The 25,066-nt window shown below is 37.1% G+C and overlaps 1 protein-coding gene and 1 long non-coding RNA gene across 7 annotated transcripts in view; one reads left to right on the top strand and one right to left on the bottom strand.

Moving 5' to 3' along the window:
• Positions 1–632: 632 nt before the first annotated feature.
• Positions 633–25,066, bottom strand: part of LOC127621661 (mast/stem cell growth factor receptor kita) — a 38,678-nt gene continuing 14,244 nt past the window's right edge. For all 6 annotated transcript variants that reach the window (XM_052095344.1, XM_052095345.1, XM_052095348.1 and 3 more), the window contains 13 exons: positions 21,506–21,690; positions 14,978–15,084; positions 11,854–11,980; positions 10,371–10,475; positions 9,931–10,041; positions 9,682–9,820; positions 9,453–9,532; positions 9,215–9,345; positions 8,536–8,658; positions 7,004–7,115; positions 6,781–6,880; positions 6,448–6,553; positions 633–3,692 (listed from right to left, as the gene is read on the bottom strand). In XM_052095344.1, the coding sequence (XP_051951304.1) occupies positions 3,519–3,692; positions 6,448–6,553; positions 6,781–6,880; positions 7,004–7,115; positions 8,536–8,658; positions 9,215–9,345; positions 9,453–9,532; positions 9,682–9,820; positions 9,931–10,041; positions 10,371–10,475; positions 11,854–11,980; positions 14,978–15,084; positions 21,506–21,690 (1,600 nt within the window). In that variant the 3' untranslated portion in view covers positions 633–3,518. The remainder of the gene's footprint in view (positions 3,693–6,447; positions 6,554–6,780; positions 6,881–7,003; positions 7,116–8,535; positions 8,659–9,214; positions 9,346–9,452; positions 9,533–9,681; positions 9,821–9,930; positions 10,042–10,370; positions 10,476–11,853; positions 11,981–14,977; positions 15,085–21,505; positions 21,691–25,066) is intronic.
• LOC127621663 (uncharacterized) overlaps positions 15,009–25,066 on the top strand; it is a 114,419-nt gene continuing 104,361 nt past the window's right edge. The window contains exon 1 of the long non-coding RNA XR_007967887.1: positions 15,009–15,144. This is a non-coding gene — a long non-coding RNA (uncharacterized LOC127621663). The remainder of the gene's footprint in view (positions 15,145–25,066) is intronic.

Raw genomic sequence — 25,066 nt, 5'->3', positions numbered from 1 at the left:
CTTATAAAGCCACATTTTGTATTGTCTTTTCAATCCTTTACTCATCTACCATAATAATGCAATGTAAATTATCTATCTATCTATCTATCTATCTATCTATCTATCTATCTATCTATCTATCTATCTATCTATCTATCTATCTATCTATCTATCTATCTATCTATCTATCTATCTATCTATCTATCTATATTATTATTTTATTATATATTTAATAGTTTTTATTTTGGGCCTTTTTCTGCAAATATTGATGTGTAATTAATTTGCTTAATTGGCAAATCATGTAATTGATTCAGGAAAATGTTTAAATTGATTGACAGCCCTAATAAATACATACTGTACATAACTATTTTCTAATATAAATTTGAAGAATTTACAGTGTATAAAATTGGTAAATTCTTCTTTTTTAAATTAGTGAAAGGTTGGTTATTGATTATAAAATAGTTGTTACATGGGAAAATGTGTGAATTGTGACTGCTGAACTGTGATTTAATGTGTTGGGTCAATTTGACCCGGTAAGTGCTGCGGTTTAACATCATTGCCCAAAGACATGGAAGGGTTAAAGGCAATTAAAACTAATAAGCAAAATCAATCAATCAATCAATCAATAAATCAAGAATATCATATTTGTTCACGTTTCAGTTATTTATTTACATTCTTAAGTAACAACAAGAGCTACACACAGGATTTGCACATTTGTTTCCAAAATAAAAACTGTAAAATAAATATACAATAAAATACATTAAACATTCTTTTCCAGGGGTGGGTTGGGGGTGGGTAAATGCACATGAGAACTATGCAGTCACAATTATGATTCCTGCACCATCAGCATTTTTCATGTATGTTTCATGTACTGTCATCAATCAAATGACTGCAAATACTGAAATTAGAAGCATTATTGAATATAACATGTTAATTGATTAAATACAGTAAATAGCCAGCTGTACCTGGAATGCATATCTGATATCTGCACTTATGATTACATTAATCAAGAGGCTAAACAAGGATGGAAGATTCAGCAATGATAATGAAAACGACACACACACACACACACACACACACACACACACACACACACACACACACACACACATATATATATAAATCAAATTCTTGCTGCACAAAAGAGAACGTACCATGATAACAGAAAAGAAGCAACATTATGATTTACATATATCTTATTTACATACAATTACATAAAAGAGAGCAAACAGTGATGGTATGTACGTATGTAGTGGCTGAACTGAAAGTCGGAAGTTCATTAACTACAATAGTTTTATTGGAGGAACCCATCAGTCCTCTAGTATTTTAAAAGCAAATGACCTGCATTTACACATTCACAAACACAACCGCATTCACACGCACACACAAACACATATGCGCAAATGGAAGCGAAAGTCAGTGCCCATCAGGAACAATGTTCCAGTGTCGCGAGAAAGAAGGGGGGAGCATTGGAGATGGACTGAGTTGGATCTCCCTGGCTGAGACTTTGTGGAAGTGAGGCATCCGCTGGAGGAAGCAGCTGGACACAAAGAACAGAGGGAGACCTGGGAAATGAGCTACTGACTGAGTGCCTGGACTACTGATGTTTAGACAGCTCTGAGTTTTCTGCTGCTGTTGACTGCAATGTTCAGAACATAGCTCATTTTCAGAAGATTACTCTGCCCTTTTCCCTTTGGCAGATCCATAATGAAATGAAAATCCAATTATCTAATCTAACTAATAGAAAGCCTCTCTCTTTTGTCTCCTACAATTGGCAGATCCTTTACTGGCTATTCCTACAGAGAGCGAGAAGCCATTGGCACCCATTTCTACACAGCAGCAGCTTTCTATTGGCTTCATTTTCAACAGCAAGATTCTCATTGGCTAAAGAGCAGAAAAAACTGTGTAATCTGTTAGGCACAACAGTTATTGTAGTAAATTGAGTCAAGTCTGTAGAACAAAATAACCCTTGATTTCCACAAACACAAGAAAACAGAGCAACGATCCAATCTCAAAGCCATCTCTACTCTAAACAATCTTGTGTCTTGAGCCCCTATCTTGTTTCTGTGATGACCATAACAGCAAAAATGGTTTCATGTACAAACAGAACGTTTCACACACATACAGAACAAGCTAGAGCAAACCATTTACAAGTGTACAAAAGAGCATCAATCATCTTATCTAGCTTCACGAAAGATGCAATGAAAAGAACCAATGCTACAAAAGCTACTGCTCTTCTTCAGGTCACTATTGCAGTTACAGAGCCACATAAGAAATAATCACTTCTGAAGGATTATCAATGTGTTGACTTCAGACGTGAAAAATGGGGAAAAGCTTTGTTTATCCCATCTTTACTAAATATTGAAATGGATGAATTTAAGATGTGGTAGACGCCGCTATTGCCACATGACAATGTTTAAAGTGATCCCTAAAACACTTTCTAAAAGTTTGATGCCTCATTAAACTTGAATGACTGCTTCACTGGATAATTTTGCTGTCCCAATTTACTTTGTGTGAAAGGAAAAAAGACAAAATAAACCAAGAACATAACACTGATGTGTAACCAAAAAATTAACTGAGTGTTTACAGTAAACAACGAGTTGTTTGTTAATGACGAATTGAAATGTGCCTTAAAGCGGTTGATTTAAACGGGACAGATCTTCTGAGATGAAACAAAACAGGTTAAGCTGCCGACTGACAAAATACTCTCAATTCTAATCTAAACACAACATGCAAAAAGCTGCTTGTTCTTGGCTTGTGCAGCTATGTGTTCATACAGTCAAATGTAGAAAGCTGAGCCATTGCTGAACATACTCTCCAAAAAAAATGAGCCTTTGATGTGTTTGATATTTGAATACACAAGATGAATAATCAGAAAAATAGTTATTAGTAAAATAACTGTGATTCACACTGAGGCATACCTTTTTTTTTTTTTTTTTTTTTTTACAAAAACACCCTTTGACAGTCTCAGCCAATATTCAATATTTTCTTTAAGGTGTATCATACTGCATTACCTGCTAAGAGGTCAGGTCAAACTGAATGTCTAAAAGATTTCCATTCTAACTTTCCTCCGGTCAAAATTTTTTTTTTCACCATGGTGATTACAAAGCAAAATCAGTGCTCAAATCAGCCTGTTTGACTCGACAATTAGAAAAAGAATCATTAGTATGTTAATATGATAACATGTAGCAGTATTTTAAAGCAAAGAGATTCAAACAAGTTCAGGCCTCCTGTAGACTTGTGTTGGAGATTTAGTACAATAGTGATACCAGCATAAATTCAAATCTATGTCCCATAAATGAAATGTTGATAGGGATGAACACCATCATTGCCTTGTCTGGTGAAAATTGTATACACAGTATCGGCAAGAAATGTAATGGAAAGAATATGACTCTGATCTGAAAAGAGATGATCAGTGTTTTGCATTTAAGTCCTTGTGTATGCCAGACAGATATATTGACCAATAACCAGGGCTAAGAGTTCAATAGATTAATGGAATTTGCCAGAGCCCTTGGTTTGGTAAAGAAGGCATGGGATCTTCACACCGGAGGGTGACGAGGCCCCATTTCCTCCAAGAAGACATCGTTGCCTGATAGCAGGGGCTGAGTAGTGGTACTGTGACTTCCGACAGAGTTTTGCCGATGGTCATGAGAACTTGTCTCCTCACGGGGCCCTGGTGCCACTGGCAACTTGGAGCTGAAGTTTAAGTAAATCTACATAGAAGGGACATGAGAAACTTAATATGTAGAAACAATTATCCTTAAATCATTTATAGTTTGATTGCCCTGAAAGTGCAGCTCTGTGACACTTTCAACATTCCTGTTTGTTTCAGCTCGACACAAAAACATTGATTCAACTAATGGCATCGGTTTGATGGCGAGACTATCTTTTAGTTTGACAAATGGCAAATGAAGAGTGCATTCTTCAAAAAGAAAGCTATTTGAAAACAATGTTTATTTTAATAAAATAATAACGTTTTTGAAATGGATGAGTTGGACCAAATAGTTAAGAAAAGAAGCCAATGAATGCCCAGCATAGATGTGAACTCCTTCAATACTGTTTAAAAAGCATCCCAGGGTGATACCTCAAGAAGTTGGTTGAGAAAATGCCAAGTGTACATTTCTGCAAAATCTAGGCAAAGGGTGACTACTTAGAAGATGTTAAAATATAACATAGTTTTGGTTTATTTTTGATTTTTTTAGTAACAACTAATGTCCATATTTCCATTTCTAGTATTCTATAGTTGTGATGACTTTACTATTATTCTAAAATGTGAAAAAAAGAAAAAATAAAACAAGACAGTAAGGATTTACCAATGTACAAGCTTTTCTGATGAACCATTATTTAAGATTACATCTATATCAGTTGAGTGACATATTCAAAGTCATAGTGTGAAAATATAACCTAATATTTCTAAATAGCAGGATCATTTAAAAATACAGCCATGTCATATTTATTCAATCTCTATTGTGTGTAGCAGAATCTTAAATATGTAAGAGTACACAAGTAATTTTTTTTAAACAAAATTAAGTCATCAGTCTGATATAAGTTTTAAAATGTAAGTTTAGCGTTGTAAGCAAACATTTATTTCTATGCAAAAAATGCAATTAAATATAATCTGTCTCAAAAACTAATAGAGGAGATTATTTCCTTACACAAGAAAAGTCATGGCTAAAAGTACATTTCCAAGGCACTTTAATTTCCAATAGACAAAGTTAGCAGCACCATTCATACATTTTTTAAATGTGGTACAACAGCAACCTTCTTGGGGTGTGGAAGAAAGCAAAACTTCACTAGGGGAAATGTTGACTCCAGTTGACTGAATATTCAAGAAGTAATTAGGAACGACCTGTGGAGTCCTGGAAGAAGGTTTAAAGGATGTTTGACACTAATCTGAAAATGAGTTTTAGACCAATGGGTCAACAGTATGTATGGAGTAAGATGACAAATTGATGACAAGAACGACACCATCACCACAATCAAGCATGGAGGTGGGTCAGTCGTGTTATGGGGGTGTTTTGCTTGTGCAGGAAACGGCTATCCTGACAATTAGACTAACACCATGGATTCTTTCAGGAATCAGGCCAATTTGGCATGAAAAATGTGATGCCTTCAGTATGTAAATTGAAGCTCAGTGATCACTGGACTTTCCAGTAAGACAATAACACCATGTATACATCCAAGTTGTCCAAAATCTGGTTTAGGGATGGGTGGTGGAACATCCTTGAAGAGCCCTTTCAGTCCATCATTAAAATCCCATTGAAAACCTTTGTTGGGATTTCAAGGAAGCAGTGGTAGTACAGAAACCAAAGAATGTCAATAAGCTGGAAGCTTTTGTTCATGAGAAATATGTAAAACTTCTAATAAAGAGGTTTCCGAAGCCTGAGAACATTTACATGAAACATTTATTTTCTGTTATTAAGGATATAGGATGCTCCACATATGATTGACCTTGGGGGTTGGATATTTTTGACGACATTTGTGGAGAGAATTAGTTATTTTTTATTTTTAAATTTGGGTAAATTGAACTCTTTGTTCTCAAAATCAATCAGGTTTACTTTGGTTTTAGTTGATGTGTTTTAATTCACATCAACAGAATGTATTGCTGGTCAGGGGGGAATTTAATCATTTTGATTGCAACTGTAAATTATGCTACATTATATGACAAATTCTCTCGATTGAGCTTAACGTCTATATCGCTGGGTAGCCACGCCCACTGTGAAGTCTCTTTGGTCCATAATTTTTTGGATGTTTAAATATTTTCTCCTGTTCCAGCTTAAACACTGCAGGGCTGTAGCAATTTCAACATTCCTCTGTTTGTTTTGAGTGAACCTTCCAGCCCGACATGTAAACATTGACTCTACCAATGGCATGAGTTTAAAGGCGGTGTTATCTGTTTGTTCGGCCGTTGTCTAATTAAGAGTGTATTCAGAAAGCTATTTGGAAACTATGTTTATTTTTGCTATTCCATTTTGTGCACAGAAATGACAAACTTTATTTTTAAGCTCAACAACAAGCTTAAGCAATCAGCAACTTTTATGGCTAAATCTTAGTTACCACAAAAAATCATTTTGATTCGGTCCTCATTTACTTAAAAATAAGCAAAAATGGAGGCTACAGTAATGGACTTATCATGGAAGTGAATGAGGCCAGTATAACCACATGATGTAAACATTATATGTGTTAACATGATTTTAGTGTGATAAATTCAGGTTTAAATGAATTTTTGTGGTTATCTACATTATGCAACAAATGCTCTCGATTGAGCTTAACTTGAATTGAACCCGGAATATTCCTTTAAACATCAAGTATGTACTGATTGGCTGTGATTGTGCTGTGTCATATGGTAGTTTCCTGTTCAGTGTGGACAGACAGTTAGCTTTTTGCTGTAATATTATCACAGTCATGTCTGGTTAACACATAGTGTAAAGCCAAATGGAAGAGGGGGAAGAGAAAAGAAAGACATACATGTTTGGTGCTGTCTGAGATTTGCTGTTCAATCTTCTCCACTATCTTGCTAAAGGAGGGTCTCTTAAAGGGGTCAGGATCCCAGCATGAGTGCATGATCTCGTACCTGAAAAACAATAGCTCAGGTTTACAGTAAGTGGGAACATTGTGTGCATTTGCCACCTACACACACACCATAACAAAGGATAAATGAACCCATGATTCTATTTAGCTGCCATTACCTTGTCTTGTTTCTTCTGTTGAAATATATTTTCAACTGTCAACTGATAACCGTCTTTTAACTTCAAAACAAGCTACAATTACAGGCACACAGAGGCATAACCTAAGACTTACATTTCACTTGGGGCAAATTCAGGCGAATCCATCCGGTATCCCTCCTTGATCATCTTATAGAAGTTGGAGTCCACAGGCATGCCTGGGTAGGGACTACTCCCTAGAGGCAAAACATCATTATACAATTATTAAACTGGTCCGAGCAGATTTTTAAAAAGAACAAAAAGGTATATCACAGAGACATACCAGGTCAAACATAAATTATGAGAAAAGTTTAACGTACCGAGAGAGAAGATCTCCCACAACAGGATGCCATAAGACCAGACATCACTCTCGAAGGTGTACACACACTCAAAGATGCTCTCGGGAGACATCCACTTTACAGGAAGACGAGCCTGCACAGAGAAAGTCTCATTAAAAGCATTCCTTTCTTAACAACACAGATAATGACGATAAAGCAAAACAGCACACAGAACAACTCTTTATAGATTCAAATTACATCCTTTTATTTACCATCAAAAGCTGCATTTGGAAACCCCAATAATGGTATAACTTCCTATACATTGGACTATCAACATAGTAACACAATTTGTAATTACTGAACATTGCTTTGGGCTAGATTTACACCATGATGCAAATTAAGTGTGTGTAGCATAAGCCAGGAAATTAGGAAAATTAATTAACTGTCTTGATTACAGAAATTACCCTGTTCCCAGAATGTTTTGCATCAGTTAATGGCATTCAGACAATTCAAATCTAATACATGTCTGAACATGGATAAATAGTTGATCGATGTAGTTTTGCATTACTACAACAGCTCTCTTCTTTATACACTGAAGAAGCAGGTTTAACACAACGCCTAAGTTGGCTGATAGCCTTCATTATAGATTTCATGCTATTTTGTAACTTCACATGTTAATAAAGAGTTTAGTCCTGGGTCCAAAAATGTAAAACATAAAACGTGGTCTGTTCCAGCCTATTCACATAACCTTATAATTAATATATAAAATGCAAAACTGAGTGGGATAATCTACAAATATACAAATATGTAGATAAAGATACAGAAATATTAAAGGGTGATCCTCATGGAATCTGTCAAGAAAATGTTTTCGGAAAAAATATCTCAGCTCTGTCCATACAATGCAAGTGAATGGTGGCCAGAACTTTAAAGGTCCAAAAATTATATAAAGACCACACAAAGTAATCCATACAACTCAGGGCAGGGAGGAGAATTTATAGTAAAATAAAGTACTTAAATAATTATCTGTTTCTCACCCACACCTATCACAACACTTCTGAATATATGGATTAACCTCTGGAGTCGTTTGGATTAATTTGATGCTGCCTTTTTATGTGTTTTGGTCATTCAAAGTTCTGTCCACTATTCACTTGCATTGTATGGACCTACAGAGCTGAAATATTCTTATAAAAATCTTAATTTGTGTTCAGCAAAGTAAGTTATACACATCTGGTATGAGAGTCAATCAATTATAAGAACATTTTCATTTTTGGGTGAACTATCCCTATCCCAAGTGTCCTGAAAATAATGTCAGAATGTAAACAAAAAACTTAGTGGTCCTAAATATAGGCATCATATTCTTTATGCAAAATATACGTTTTTTATTTATTTTGGGTTGAATATGACCAGGACATTTTCTTGACAGGTTGCCTGAGAATCACCCTAAAGTTGTTCATAAGCTACATTGTTTAAGGTGCAGGTGAAAGCTTGGTAAAATAATTTTCATTTGTGAAACTTTTTATTCTTTACATATTTTTCTAAAGCATGTGAATCCTGTAATGACAATGAATACTCACATTGCCCTTGACAACATAGTTTGAGTCAGTGGTGATGTCCCGAGCCAGTCCAAAGTCACAGATCTTGGCCACTCTGCCTTGGGTGAGGAGAATGTTTCTGGCTGCAAGGTCTCTGTGAATACACTACACAAACACATACAATAAACTCACTCACAGAAATACCAGAAGTCCACACTAACCCAAATATATTTTAGATTAAAGCAGTGCCTTATCTGAATTATTCATAAGCAAGAACAGTCAAAGCAGTATTTACAATAACAGTGCCAATATTCAAACCTCATTAGCAAAGAGGTGTGGAACATACAGATTCCAAGCTTTAGCACAGAGGTGTTGAAATGCAGCTAGAAATCTCAGGCCAGCTCAACAGCTTGACTAATTTAGTGTCCTTCCATTAAACTGAATACTGGACCTGCTGACCAGGCTGAGAAATTTGATAGTTCTCAGTGTGATCCTTAGTGAATGAATGCGTGCATGTGCTTGACAACATGGGTGTGTTTCTGACATCATGAAAACTGACCCTTGACTGGACAGTGATAATGGAATGTGAGCCTGTGGTTTAGTAGAAGAGCGAGATGATCTGCTGAATGGGATTACCGCAAACACTTGGAATATTAAACTCTGTATCCGTCACAGAGATAGAACACAAAGAGAAATGAAGTGAAGAGAAGTGAAGTCCTACATTTTTGGATGCCAGGAAATCCATCCCTTTGGCGACTTGGTAGGAGAAGCTGAGAAGATCTTCAGTGTCCAGAGTCAACCCATCTTCCTGCAGAATCTCACTGACAGCATCTGCATCAGTGTATGAATCACCTAAAGGGAGATAGAAGATTATAATGTCAAAAATCCCTAACAAGACTGAATAAAAAAAAAAAAACTGAAAAAAATCAACAAAACAAAATAAGAGACATTTATCCAACCTTTGTTAAGTGATCTGTTTTCAGAAGACAGAATTTCCATTACCGAGGGCTTCATGGTCATGTACCCATTTCTGCTCTCACTGCAAGCAAAAAAAAACTCTCCTTAGTAAAACTAAAATTAATGTTTAAACTTTATTAAACTAAATTAAACTTGTTTTGGAAGATGACAGGAAATAGGCAATTCAATAGACAGTAAATATCTCCCAGCTGTATTGATCATCGAACTTACCTTGCTTCTGGCTGTAGCACAAAATTCCTATAGTAAGAGTCTACTCCCAGTGTAGAGCAGTAGAAGGATTCTCTCCTTCTGCGCAGAAAGTTCAGCAGGTCACCGAAACAGCAGTACTCTGTTATAACTAGAGTTGGACCTGTGAAACAGAACAGTCATGTGGTGTCAAAATAATAAATAACAACAAAGACCACACAAAAAAATGAAACTAACTAAAAATCAAGACAAATATTTAGCTTGGTCCCTTACCTCCAACAGTGCAGGCTCCTAGCAGGTTGACAATGTTTATATGGTTGCCAAGATAACTAAGCACCTTCAACTCTGACATCAGGGCCTCTTTCTCAGTGGCATGAGCACTTGCTGTGGGGAATAACACCACAACAAACAAAAGAAGTAAATAAAACAACATAAATATGTATTTTTTTGTGTGTGTTGTAATTTTGTAATTGACATTAACAATAAACGAAATTCCTATTTCTAAACATTTTCAAAAGCTAAATGGAAATCTTACTGGAAATGTATAACACCCTTTTCCTTACTTATAACAGGTTCGTGTACTTTCTGGTGTGTCACTATACATTGGCATATTTTTTAAATAAACAAGCTGATTAAGTCTCGGCTGAAAAGGTGTTTTTGTGCTACTCAGATTTCATAAGATTTTAAGAGCACTGTGTTTCTCTTTTACTCACGTTTCAGCATCTTCACAGCTACAGTCATCACTGTGTCTGCCTTGGACATTCCGTAAGCAGTGGCCTCCACCACCTTCCCAAATGCACCAGACCCAAGAGTTTTTCCTGGGGAGCAATAAAATTGTTTCATAAAATAGACAGTGTGTAACCAGCAGCTCTGTGCCAAGTTTGACTTTTTCCTTATACAATTGTTTACACTGGGATGAAAGCTGATCCAAAATCAGCATCAAGTAAGAACATTCAAATCTTGTTTTTGTATCAAGCAGGTGTGGCTTGTGGAAAAGCGGGATATTCCAGATCCTGTTAGATCCTGTTTGTGGACGGATACAGTTATTCCATCATGTGAAAGATTTGATACTGTCACGAGGTAGAAGATTTTTTTCCCAAAAGGTACCAGCTATTGCAGTGTCATAAACCATGAAGCAGCAACCCCCCCCCCCCGCCCCCCCCCAAAAAAAGCAGTATCTAGTCAGTTCAGAATGGCTTTATGCTCTTTAGTACCTTGAATGCGCACTCAGTATTTTTTTCCTTTTAAGAAATTAATTGTTATTTTGAAACTTTAAAATTATTAATTCTCACATTAGATGAAGACTCCAGTCATATCAGTTATCTTATTAAAGCTGTTATTCGGTAAAGCTGCCATGTTAGGATCACATGAATAGCTGAATATTACTCACCTAATCTCAGTAACCATCCTGTTATTGAACACTTTCAACCATGGATTAAATTAATCATGGCTGACTGTGAATAATACATTTGTACAATGCCATCACTAACTGAAAATTATTGCGTTTGAATGATGCTGGATCCAAGCCCCACTACACAAATAAAATTACTAAGTGCACCTTTAACTAATTTACTCATTTTTTCATCCTTGTGTTGTTCCAAACCCATATGACTTCCTTTCTTCTGTGGAACACCTCCATGGGGGCAGTGGTGGCTCAGCAGTTAAAGCTCTGGGTTACTGACCAGAAGGTCAGGGGTTCAAGCCCCAACACCACCAAGACACCACTGTTGGGCCCTTGAGCAAGGCCCTTGAACCTATCTGCTCCAGGGGCGCCGTATCATGGCTGACAATGCACTCTGACCCTAGCTTAGCTAGGATATGTGAAAAATAAATAATTTAACCATGTATATGCAGAAATGTATGTATAATGTGTGACAATTGATCAATTTTAATTTAATTAATTTTAATTTTAATGTACTGTAACTTTGTTGTATGGAAAATAGATGCAACAAATTCAATGGTTACTCAGACTGAACATTCTGACTAACATCTCCTTTTGTGTTCGACAGAAGAAAGAAAGTCATATGGGTTTGGAACGAAAACCTTTAAAACTTAAAGGGATAATAATTACAGTTGATTCCAAATGTAATGTTCACACAAAATACATGTTTTCAATATTGCTTACAAAAAGAAAAGAACTGTATGATTTACAAGGACCATTTAGACAAAGGAAATATATTCTGGGCCCTCACTCACCAAATCGAAGCTTATCTCGGGGAAACTCCCATTGGTGGTCATAAGGAAGCTGAGTGGGATCAATGTACACATAACTATTTCCATGGATACCCTCTATGACTTTCCACTGTATTTGGTATTTGGGTTTCTGCAGGAAAAAGAAAAAGAAGGAAAGAAAGAATGGGAGAAGATATAAGAAAAAATTAAATAAATTCAGAACAGTAAAAACACCCTTTCACATCAGATCAACAAGTACAGTTAGCACTGGTGGTGAGGTGCATAGTAAACAAAGCTTACTCATAAAGTCTCAGGTTTTAAACAGATATCTGTTAAACAAATGACAAGGAAATGGATATAAATTCTAAAGCGCTAATTTGCCCAGTAATTTTATATTTCACTGTTAGGCACAAGAAGAGCTTGCATGAAGCATGTTTTCCCATACAAGCTGTGTTTGCAAACTGCCAGTGGTGTGTGTGTTTGTGTATATGGCTGATTGCTTCCCTGCGCAATGGAGCTGCACAATGCAACATCAGGTCTGATGACTTGCTAAGTAAATAATTTCCTTGAGTGTGTATTGATTGAGAGTTCCCCTGAAGTGTGGGAGGGTTGGCAGGTGTGACAGGTAAACTGTCTGAAGTATCATCCCTGATATCAAGAACTAAAAAACAAGTCGTGTAAAAACAAATATATAGGCTACTGTATTTTATTGGTACTGTAGGTTGAGGAGTAAAACATAAGCTAGTGGGGGCCTGGGTAGCTCAGCGAGCAGGGCGTGCTGAGTGACTCCAGCCATGTCTCCAAAGTAACTACATTTTTTCCAGTTGCTAGGGAGGATAGAGTCACATGGGGTAACCTCCTTGTGGTAGCTATAATGTGGTTCTCGCTCTCGGTGGGGCGTGTGGTGAGTTGTGCATGGATGCCGCGGTGAATAGAGTGAAGCCTCCACACGCGCTATGTCTCCACGGTAACGTGCTCAACAAGCCACATGATAAAATGCGTGGATTGACAGTCTCAGACAGAGGCAACTAAGATTAGTTCTCCACCATCCAAATTGAGGCAAATTACTACGCCACCACGTGGATTTAGAGCGCATTGGGAATCGGGCATTCCAAATTGGGGAGAAATGGGAAGGAAAATAAAATAAAAAAAACACATGCTAGTTAGATTATGGTTTGCCCCATTCATGTAGAGTTACAAATATTAATCCCAGGAAAAGTCATTCCGGCAACTGTTCTGGGACTGCAAAATTTGTTCATTCACACTGCAAGCACTTTCCCATAATCTGTGTTCACATTCCAATGCATTCACACACATCCAGGGACAATCGTAAAGAACAAAGTCACATCGCGACGTGACGTCTAACATGCAGCATGTTGAGTTAACTGATAACCGCATCTTTTGTCTCGAGATGCCTGCTCTTTCATTATCTTGTAAACAAATAAGTTGCGTACGGTACAACTAAACTGATGGTTAATTTAATTGTCTGTGCAGATGGCGAGTATCTCCCTGGTCCCTGTACGAGATTTTTATGATAGACAATTTTATTGATTTTATTCCAGTAGTTAGGCCAACCTTTATAAATAGTTCATTAGATCATTTTTGTTTTGTTTGATGTTAATTGTTTTTGTGTTATTGGCTGCTGTCTACCAACTGAAATGCCTCCCAAGAACAATACAGTTTGAAAGTGAAATTAACCTAAATAATTTTAATAAAATAAAAGAACAAAATAAATAAATAAATAAATTGTGGTATTAAAGTGCATTGGAGTATTATTAATATTAAATAATAGAAAATGTATATATATATATATATGGAAACAAAATGAATAATTAATGATACTGCCCGGCAACAGTTAAGATGTACATTTACATTTATGCATTTGGCAGACACTTTTATCAAAAGTGACTAACAGTGCAATTAATACAGGGACAATTCCCCCTGAAACAACCTGGAGTTAAGTGCCTTGCTCAAGGGCACAATGGTGGCGGCCGTGGGGTTCGAACCAACGACCTTCTGATTAACAGCCCTGTGCTATAGCCACCATTGATTCAGTAATCGTGTTTGTAATTTAGTTTGATTCTAAAGGGGTTTACCTTCATAAAAATAAAGAAAACAAACTAAACGACAACGTAATTCTATACTTTTTTTCTACAGAAATTATAATTTATTACAATCAAAATTATTATTAATTTGCCATTTATTTGTTGGTGTTTTTCTGTTTTTTTGGACTAGCACTGCTATTTGTTTCTGTATGCCTTAAGCACTGTTTAAACGTACAAATAAAACATATTAGTAATATACACATTGTATGCTAACTGTTGTGCTGCAATTAAGCATTGAGAAGCACCGAGGCAAATGCCAACTTTTCGATCATGATTACAACAAGCTGTAAAATTGAAAATAAAAGCTATTTTTGGAACCTAATGTGTTAAGCAATAAATGATTTTTGCTGTATCGTTATGTTCATGCCCTTTATAGGGTTAAGAAAATAAATGTATGAACAAACAGTTGGCCTGTCATTAGGTTGCAAGTGCTGTGGTGTGCTAGTCACCTAAAAAGCTATTCTGAGTCATTTCAAAACTGGTAAAAGTGTATCTGATTGTGTTTCTTATGAAAGGGGGTCTTTAGCTTTTCTACCATATTCTTAATTAGCCTAATTCATCTTTGCAAATGAAGTTCACGGAGGTTGAAGGGGAGAGTAGGGCATAAACTAACACTTTTAAGTTTGTGTAAATACACTTGTGGTTCAAAGGATTTTTCTTTTTTCACATTAATTTTACATATGTCTGGTAAAAATATGTGGTCTTGTTTAATGAAAACAGCATGTACATTTTTCACACAATGCTGCGAATTAAAAAAAATTCACACAGACACATCCCAGGATTGATCCCGGTAATATTACTAGTGTCTGATCCCGGAAAATATTTCCGGGCATTCCAGCACTGGCTTGCTTTCACACGGAAAGGTATGGATCCTGCTTAATACCTTCTTTTGTTAAGCAAAAGAAAGGTAAAAAAAAAGGTATTGATCCTGCCAATATCCTGGGATCAGAGCCCAATATGAATGAGGTGTAATTAAATGCCTTGTTGAGTCAATATGCACTTCCTGTGTTGGGAGACAAGATATGAAATGAATGACACTTTACCTGCATGTACTTGTAGGAGAGCACAATAAGGATCAGAACAAGGATAACTGCAGCGGCAACAAAACCGATGAGTAGCGGTGTGAAGAGCTCATGAGGAACAGTGCTTTCTGTGAAGATTAAAACAACAGGGCTACCGTCAGAGTGACAGAGACATCAATATAAGACAGGTAATCTTTTACAGGCATTATTGGGAAATCAATACACATGGCTCATGCCTGGGGATCAATTACATTACCACAGAAAACCATAGTAAATCTGATGCAAGCCTAGGGACTTGAGCCAGAGTGGAAAATTACAAATAAAATGATTTATTCATTAGTAAAGAAATCAAAACAAAAACACAGTGGTTACCCTGCTTGAATGGCTGTAAAACAATATATTAAAAAGTTAACATTTTGTGCCTGGTCCTTGTGTGGTTGTTCTGTGGCCATCTATATGCTAGTGTACTCCAAAACATTCACTTTTAGCAGATAGATGCATTCAGAAGTGATTCTCTTTCTTGAAAACTGACCAAACGTATTGATTACTCATCCTGCAATACACAGATTTTTGTTAAACCAAATGCTCTCTAGAATGGAAACATCCCACACCTTGCACCTGACTAACAAATAGCATTATTCATGGCTGTGATGTAACTAAACCTTATTAGCAATAAAAAATAAATTAAAAAAAACATCAAAATGTCCCGCCCAATCTTCTTGTTTCAATAGGACAAAAACTACATTCGTCATGTGATATCACAGGGTCTTTAACATTAAAGAACCATCCCCCACTACTGATAAATAAGTGCCACAGTGCAGTTGCGTCATAATTGTATTTAGCGAGGTGTGAATAAACCTCACTAATGAATGATGGCAAAGCTCTTTGCGACTCACTTTTTTTTTTTAAACTGCAGCTGTGTTTTAGGTACTGTTAAGGTGTTTGTGGTGTGCATGTGTGTGTATGTCTTCAATTGTGTTATTGTTTGTTTTTTTTGCACTGTTCTGAGTGTTGTTGTAAGCTCTTAAGCTATAAGAAGCTTTCTCTCCAAATCAAAGAATGCAAACTCTGCAGGAAGTAATCCCCTGTAAACCTGCCACTGGTTTTCACAGTCCTCCTTTACTCCCTACCTCCACCCATCCCCGCTGTCCATCCATCTATCATACAAATTTTTGCCTTCAGTAGATACATGAAAAAGGAAATATTAAAAGTAAAAATATTCCATGCCTCTCAATTAATACGAGGTCATAAAATATTTACGTATAAATAAAAAAAATAAGAAAGCAAAATGTGGTTTTAAAAAGGTTTTATATAGAGTATAGCATGTTAAAGCTACACAGGCAGACAAATCTAACTCTAAACCTAACTTTTACCAAAATAATGAATAAACCAGAAACAAGCTAAACTGGATGTCCTAATGTTAACTATTTTGTTCTGACAATATCACCAGCTGGTGTGGAAAGAAAACAGATGTTTTGCAATAAATCAAAACTAACACCCCAAATCCAGTAGATAACCCCCAACAGTTGGTGATGCTAGGTTTACAAAAGAAACAAGATTAGGGATAAAACTCCAGACCTCTGTTTATATATTAGACTGTTTTTATCTCGTCCTATCTAAAAATGCTGCTTGGCTCCACAGGTTAGGTAGAAGATATAGCGGGACCTGTGAATTGATTGGTTTAGATTATTTTCTGGTTTAGATTATTTCAAATGATGCACCTAGAGACAACTCATAGCAGAAGTAAACGGGAGGAGATGATTGGATACATTTCCTCTTGTTCTATTGCTAAACAATGCCTTGAAAACCAGAAGCACCTGGGTTTATTTGGCTCCCACAAGACAGAGAGTCAAATGAACTAAAGATGAGGTCACACTAGACTCTAAGTATGGAAAATTACTTTGGGAATATATTGTCACGCTCTCTGGCTTCTGTATTTATTAAATATAAAATCACAATAACAAATAATAATAAATGAAAGATGTTAAATATACCATCTACTCAATTTTTTGGAAGTAGTCTCATGATGTGACTTTGTTCTTTACGATTGTCCCTGGATGTGTATGAATGCTTTGGTATGCGAGCACAGATTATGGGAAAGCGCTTGCAGTGTCAATGAACATAGTTTACGGTTGCCAGAATTACATTTCCTGGGATATATATATATTAGAGCCGGGACTTTAACGCATTAATTAAGATTAATTAATTACAGACTTTAACGGGTTAATTAAGATGAATTAATTACACAAAAAATAACACGTTAAAAAATTTTTACGCATTTATTCACACTTATTTTTGCACCGCAGAACGTTTCTCACTGGATGTGTTTCGGCGGACCGATTATACTGGAGCACCAACTAGCGTTCATGACTTCAGACAACAACAAACCACAGTGAACATGAACGAAGAAGCTGACGAGACCGCTTTGGTTGGCCCCGTGGATGGGAAATTTTGTTATAAAAAACGAACGGAGAGATTTATTTTTCATCAGGATATTGGAATAATAGGGACTGAGGTCAATCACTGGCACTTTTTTTATTTTATTTTAAATGGTACACTTTATGTTGAACTATGTATTATGTTGTTGGTGCAACTGGCACTTTATGTTGAACTCTTTATTGTTTTGGCCAAGGTTATTGAGAGTTGGACTTAGTCTGTTATGGCCTCTGAAGCAACAGAGAGATGTTTTCTAATAGTCAGGGTTTCCAATGTTCTGAATGTACTTGAAAGTATTGTGTTTTACTTAAAAAAACATAGTTTACAGAAGGTCTACTATAGCCTACCTATAGGCTACCTGAATTTCTGAAATGTACTATATTTCTAAATATGCTATTGCTACACTTAATGGCAAAAATTGCACTGGTCTGCTGGACTTGGTTGAACAAAAATAAACAATATTTTGTTGCTTAAGCTTATGTATTCAGTCATTATTCAATGGTATACTAAAAATCCATGTGAAAAAAATTACTTCTCACTGTTCTCAGGTCAAATATTTATGCAATTAAAATGCGATTAATTTCGATTAATTAATTACAAAGCCTCTAATTAATTAGATTAATTTTTTAATCGAGTCCCGGCCCTAATATATATATATATATATATATATATATATATATATATATATATAGAATGGACAAATACAAATACAAATCTGTTATATACAGGTGCAAGGGGATGAAATGCAGAAGAGGTAGGGTATGTTGGATAAATATAAATAGACTAAGCTGTGTATTGTACATAATTATTGCTCAATGGGGCAGCTTTAACTGTTCATGAGATGTATATCCTGAGGGGAAAAACTGTGCCTGACGGTTCTGGAGCTCAATGCTCTGTAGCGCCGTCCAGAAGGCAACAGTTCAAAAAGGTAGTGGGCAGGGTGAGTGGGGTCCGGAGTGATTTTTCTAGCCCTTTTCCTCTCTCTGGAAGTGTACAGTTCTTGAATGGAGGGCAGGGGGCAACCAGTAATCTGCTCAGCAGTCCGAACTGTCCTTTGTAGTCTTCTGATGTCTGATTTCATAGCTGAACCAAACCAGACAGTTACTGAAGTGCAGAGGACAGACTCAATGACTGCTGATTAGAATTGTATCAGCAGCGCCTGTGGCAGGTTGAACATCCTCAGCTGGCAAAGGAAGTACAATGTCAAAAGAGTCAATGTGGGTCTCCCACTTCAGGCCCTATGAGATAGTAGAGCCCAGGAACCTGATTGACTCCACTGCTGCCACAGTGCTGTTCAGAATGGTGAGCCGATGCTGGGGTGGGCCTTCTAAAGTCCACTATCATCTCCACTGTTTTGAGCGTGATCAGTTCCAGGTTGTTTTGACTGCACCAGTGAGCCAGCCGTTCAACCGCCCTTCTGTATGTAGACTCATCATCATCTTGGATGAGGCAGATGACAGAAGTTTCATCTACATCTTCAGGAGCTTGACAGAGAGGTCCTTGGCAGTGCAGTCATTGGTATACAGGGAGGAGAGTAGTGGGGAGAGCACACATCCCTGGGGTGCACCAGTGCTGATCGTACAGGTGCTGGAAGTGAATTCCCCCAGTCTCACTAGCTGCTACCTGTCCATCAGAAAGCTGGTGAATCACTGACAGATAGACATGGGAACAGAGAGTTGATGTAATATAGTCTGGGGCATAGCTGGGATGATGGTGCTGAAAGCCAAACTGAAGTCCGCAAAAGGGATCCTTGTATATGTCCCTGGTCTGTCCAGATGTTGCAGGATATGATGCAATCCCATGTTGACTGCATCATCCACAGACCTGTTTACTCAATAAGCCAATTGAAGGGGATCTAGGAAAGGTCCAGTGATGTCCTTCAGGTGGGCCAACACCAGTCTCTCAAATGACTTCATGACCACAGACGTCAGAGTGACGGTCTATAGTAATTAAGTCTTGTGATTTTGGGTTTCTTTGGGACAGGAATGATGGTGTAGGGTTTGAAGCAGCAGGGACCTTCACACTGCTCCAGTGATCTGGTGAAGATCTGTGTTAAGATGGCGATCAACTGGTCAGCATAGGATTTTAGACAAGTGGATGAAACACCATTTGGACTCTATGCTTTCCTTGTCTTTTTTCTCCAGAAGACACGGCACACCTCCTCTTTGCAGATCTTAAGTGCAGATTGAGTGCAGGGGGGTGGGTGCAGGAGGTGTTGATGTTTGTGTGAAGTGAAGGTCAGAGTGGGTGTGGAGTATGAGACTGGGCCTTTCAAATCTACAATAAAACACATTCAATTCATCAGCTAGTTGTTGGTCTCATACAATGTTGAGGAATGGTGTTTTGTAGTTAGTAATAATGTCTTTTGGGCCTCTCCACACTGATGCAGGGTTTTTCAGCTAATCAGAATAGCTTCTTTTAGCCACTCTGATTTCCTTTTTCAGCTGGCCTGATTTTATCCCCACTTCTATAAGCATCCTCTTTGGTCTGACAAAGCTGCCTGAGTTTAGCTATGAACCATGTTTTTTCATTGTTGTATGTTAAATAAGTCCTAGTAGGAATGCACCAATCCTCCCAGAAACTGATATATGATGTCACAGTATCTGTGAGCTCGTCCAGATTGGTGTCGGCAGCCTCACATGCTTGTAATTCCAGCTCTGCCTCATTTACAGTATTTGCTACAGGTTTAGCTGATTTTAGTTTCTGCCTGTGGTTTGAAAAAGATGAACTAGACAGTGATCAGAGAGTCCCAAAGCTGCTCTAGGGACAGAGCGATATGCATCATTTATTGTTGTATAGTAATGATCCAGTGTATTTATTTCTCTGGTGGGGCATGTAATATGCTGTCTGTATTTTGGCAGTTCATGGGTGAGATTGGCTTTTTAAAATCGCAGAGAATAAAAATAACTGAGTTGTTGTTCCATGTCTGTGATCTGATCAGCCAGCTGCGTTCAAGCACGTGTGTGGAGCAATATAAACACTCACCAGAATAAATGAGGAAAACTTCTGCGGTGAGTAGAAAGGCTTACATTTGATAAAGAGTGCTTCCAAATTAGGACAGCACATCTTCTTTAACATTGTTACATCTGTACACCAACTTCCATTGATGTAAAAGCATGTTACACTGCCTCTTGTTTTCTCCATTAACTCCGCAATGCGATCCGCTCTGAACAGCTGAAAGCCCGGCAGATGTAATGTGCTGTCCGGAATGGCTTCACTCAACCAGGTTTCTGTGTTTGAAAAGTTTTTGTTTGTATGGATGAGGAGTTTGTCCGTTTTGTTAGGGAAAGAGCATAGATTCACAAGATGAATACTCGGCAGCAGTGTTCGAAAGCTGCGCTGATGGAGCTTGACCAGCGCACCGCTCGTTTCCCTTGCCTCCGTCTCATAGCACGCTTAAACAACACAGCTGCGCCTCCAAATAAAATGTCCAGCAAAATGTCTGAATAGTCCAAAACAGGGAAAAGATTGTCTGGTATTTACATTTACGCATTTGGCAGACGCTTTTATACAAAGCGTCTTACAGTGCACTTATTACAGGGACAATCCTCCTGGAGCAACCTGGAGTTAAGTGCCTTGCTCAAGGACACAATGGTGGTGGCCGTGGGGTTCGAACCAGCAACCTTCTGATTACCGGTTATGTGCTTTAGCCCACTACGCCACCACCACTATGGTATGTCTGGTATGTGCTGCCAAATATTCAGCAGTTTGTTCCAGGTAACCGATTGGAAAAAAATTACTAAACACAGGACAAATAAACAAAAACAATTGGAGAGCTCCACACCGAGATTGCCATCCATGGCACCTTCTTTGCATATAAGTATAAAAGCCATCAAAGAGGTTATCTCTGAATGCAATCTTGAAACTTTCCTTAGAACCAGTTCTCAGATATTGCAACATTTCTTTTATGACTTGTAGAAATTCTGAACTTAACCCCAACATAAACAAACTTGACATAAACTAACAGAGAACTGAATTACATTTATGACCTGCTTGCGAGAGTCCAATAAAACATAATTACTACATAGAGAATCTATCTTCAGTAACTGCTAACTACAGCCTGTCTGAAGAAATTTGTGTTTGTCTGTTTGATTTTGGGTGTTTTTTCCCTACCGCTGATAGAGAAGAGAGTGTATACGATTTCTCCGTTGGCAGATGCCACACATTCAAGGGTGGGGTAATTGCTCTTGGTGATGTTTAGACGGCTCTCCACTGCGCCCTTCCCAAAGGGTGGATTCGTCATAGTTACGGTTACAACATCCTCCTCCTCTTGAGTAGCATTCAGCAAATTGGAGCACCTGAAGGGCCATACAAAAGAAAACTATAAATTCTTTGTCTTAGTACTTGTCATGACCATATAGTTGTTGTGTAGAGATGTTTCTAAAAACCCTGCTATGGCAAGCCAAATTGACTGTTAATCATTCACAAGAAATGAACTGCTGATATCAACAATTCAATTTTCACTAGTTAAAATGGCAAAAAATACCAGTAAAATATATTTTTTATATCAATAATTAAATTGTTACTAGTGCAAATGTTAATTGTTGATATCAGTAATGAAATTGCAACTAGTGGAACTGCAAATTTTTTTATATCAGTAAATTGGTTTTCACTAGTGGTTTCACTAGTAAGAAAGCCTTTTTAGATATCTTTAATTACTCACCAATTTGTTGATTTACAGATTTAAAAAATTAGCATTTCCACTAGTTCAATTCACTAGTAATTCAATTGTTTTTTGTTTTTGTTTTCCCTTTTTCACCCAATTTGGAATGCCCAATTCCCAATGCGCTCAAAGTCCTCATGGTCACGTAGTGACTTGCCTCAATCTGGGTGGCAGAGGACAAATAGCAGCTGCCTCTGAGAACGTACGTATATTTGTGCATCTTCATGTGGCTTGTTGAGCACATAGCCATGGAGCTTTCACACCATCCGCCGCGGCATCCATGCTCAACTCATGCCCCACCGAGAACGAACCACATTATAGCAACCATGAGGAGATTACCCCATGTGACTCTACCCTCCCTAGCAACCGGGCCAATTTGGTTGCTTAGGAGGCCTGGCTGGAGTCACTCAGCATGCCCTGGGATTCAAACTAGCGAACTTCAGGGGTGGTAGCCAACGTCTTTACCACTGAGATACCCAGGCCCCTAGTAATTCAATTGTTGATATCAGGAATGTATATTTGTACTAGTAATAATCTAATGAATTATATCCAAAATTATCTTTTTACGTAGCTGATATGTGTGCTTGGAATTTCAACTAGTAAGAAACTAATTGTAGATATCTGTAATTGCATTTTGAATGTGAGTGAATGAGAGATTATTGTGAAATTCTACTAGTTAAAATTCAATTACAAATACCAACAATTGCAGTTTTTATAATTTGAAATTCCATTTTTGATATCAAGAATTTGTATTGCTATGAGTGAAGATGCAACCCAGTCTCATGAAAATTCGTACATATTTTACGAGTTCGTACGGGTTTGTTCAAATACATTTTTACAATTGCATCATGTGCAAATGCCCAGATGTCTAATGCGGAAGTAAGCACAAGTTTCATGCACAAGGCATTAAGGACATGCTTGTTAATATTATGCATTTCCCAAACCCCTTATCAAAACCTAACCAATCAGTAGAGTGTGTAAACATAATAGAAAGCTGTTGTGTGAGACAGAAGCAAGTAATTGTCGTGTATTTGATGGAAATGATGTCCAGCGACATCATTGGCTGTAGTGAAAGTCGTACCAGTTAATATGAGTGCAATCGTATGATTTCATAAGAATTAGCTCAATTTAGAAAAGTCATATGAATCCTTACGATTTGAGAGTGTGTAGTAAGACGTCATTTTCTTATATCAAGAATTAACAGTTTTACTAGTGCAAATGTAATTACTGATATTAAGAATTGCCATTTTCAATAGTAGAAATTATAGTTCTGATTATATCAATAATTAGCATGTTAACAAGTGAAATTTGTATAGTTGATATCAGCCATTCATATCCTGCAAATTATTAAACGTCAAAAGGGCATGCCATACCCTGCATCAAAAAGAGTAAAGATAATAATAATAAAAAGTCTTTAATGCCCATAGTCCTTAACATGTAAAACCATCTATTTGATAAAAAAAATAAAGGAAAGTGCACCATAACTCTAACTGTTGAGATTTTAATTATTTAGCGTACATTTGTAACGTTATTCTTTGTTATTTTAATTTTCTTTTCATTAATAATAATAAAAACTAACCAACACGGTTGTGATGGAGTGACGGTAAATTTGGCATCTTTCTATCTTCTGACTGTAACCCACCATTCTCTATTTCCCCCCATTTTTATTTAGCTGTTTTATCACATGAGAACACAAAAATAATATTTGTGTGATCTCCTATATACCAGATTTACCCTTAAATGTGATAAGGGTCCATTGTCCTTGTTTTATATTCTGTGTCTCACTGTAATGTTCTGTGTGCACTTGTTTCTCCTATAACCATACAAAATTCCTTGTGTACGTGAGAACACTTGGCAATAAAGCTCTGTAACAGGGTTCAGGAAAGGAGGCGGGAAGCGGCTCAACATTCAACAAGACTTTAATTATAACTTAACATCAAACTGAACTGGACCATAATAATAAATTTCAACAACATACACACACAGCTCTGTGTGTGTGTATGTTGTTGAAATTTATTATGGTGGTAAATTATATTACAGCTCTGTGTGTGTGTATGTTGTTGAAATGTATTATTGTGGTAAATTAATTTACAGCTCTGTGTGTGTGTGTGTGTGTGTGTTCTCTCTCTGGCATTCCCGACTCCTCTTATCTCTCTCCCGCTGATTGAGCCACTCAGTGCCAGGCTTGCACCCTCACGGCCCGGCCACGCCCTCCTCCTCATCACAAGCTCATTTTGATTCTGACTCTGATTGTATGTACAGTATATGCCAATAACCCATGCATACTAAGACGCATAGCTTTTGATCACTGGCTTTATAAGTTCTAAGGATGTGATATGCATCTCTTATTACTTTCAGATGCTACAGTATGATACATGGCACCATGGCACATTTGTACCTCAAACAAAAGAATTTAGATAAGACATGTGCAGGATTTTTTATGATCTGTGTCAAAATAACTTCATACCTCTTTTTCTTAAGAAAGCAAAATTACAAGCTGCAAAGTGACAGACCTCGAGGGGGTCTTTTATTTCTGATGACATCAGAGTGTACTGTGCAGTGCCGTCAAGTGATTTCACTGATTTGATACTCCATAGCATTTTTACTGTTACACAAAAGCTCTTTTTTCTTACAAAATCAAGAACAATGCTTTTGAGTTGAGGCCAAAGTTAGTGTTAGATATAAAGCCACAAAAATCTATTTTGATTTGTATATGTCTTTGTGCAGTCTCTTTATTACTGAAAGACATTTTAAATTGTTTGGCATTTTGGAAACGATACATGATTTAAAAATGAACAAGCAAATGAGTTTAGAATGCCTGTGTATTAAAAAATATCAAACTGATGACAGAAAAAGCCTTGAGCCTGCCTGACAAATGAACAAGATCAAAAGACACATTGCACTGTATGTTTATATTCTCAAATTGAAGCAGGCTATGTTATCCTGATCGGATCTGATCATCATGAGGAATTGATTGGATGAGCTTGTGACTAAGACTGTGCTAAGGTGTT

Source organism: Xyrauchen texanus, chromosome 28, assembly GCF_025860055.1.
Source record: "Xyrauchen texanus isolate HMW12.3.18 chromosome 28, RBS_HiC_50CHRs, whole genome shotgun sequence".
Classification (NCBI taxonomy): domain Eukaryota; kingdom Metazoa; phylum Chordata; class Actinopteri; order Cypriniformes; family Catostomidae; genus Xyrauchen; species Xyrauchen texanus.
The sequence above is the reverse complement of the archived record's forward strand: the minus strand, read 5'-3'. Positions and strand labels throughout refer to the sequence as shown.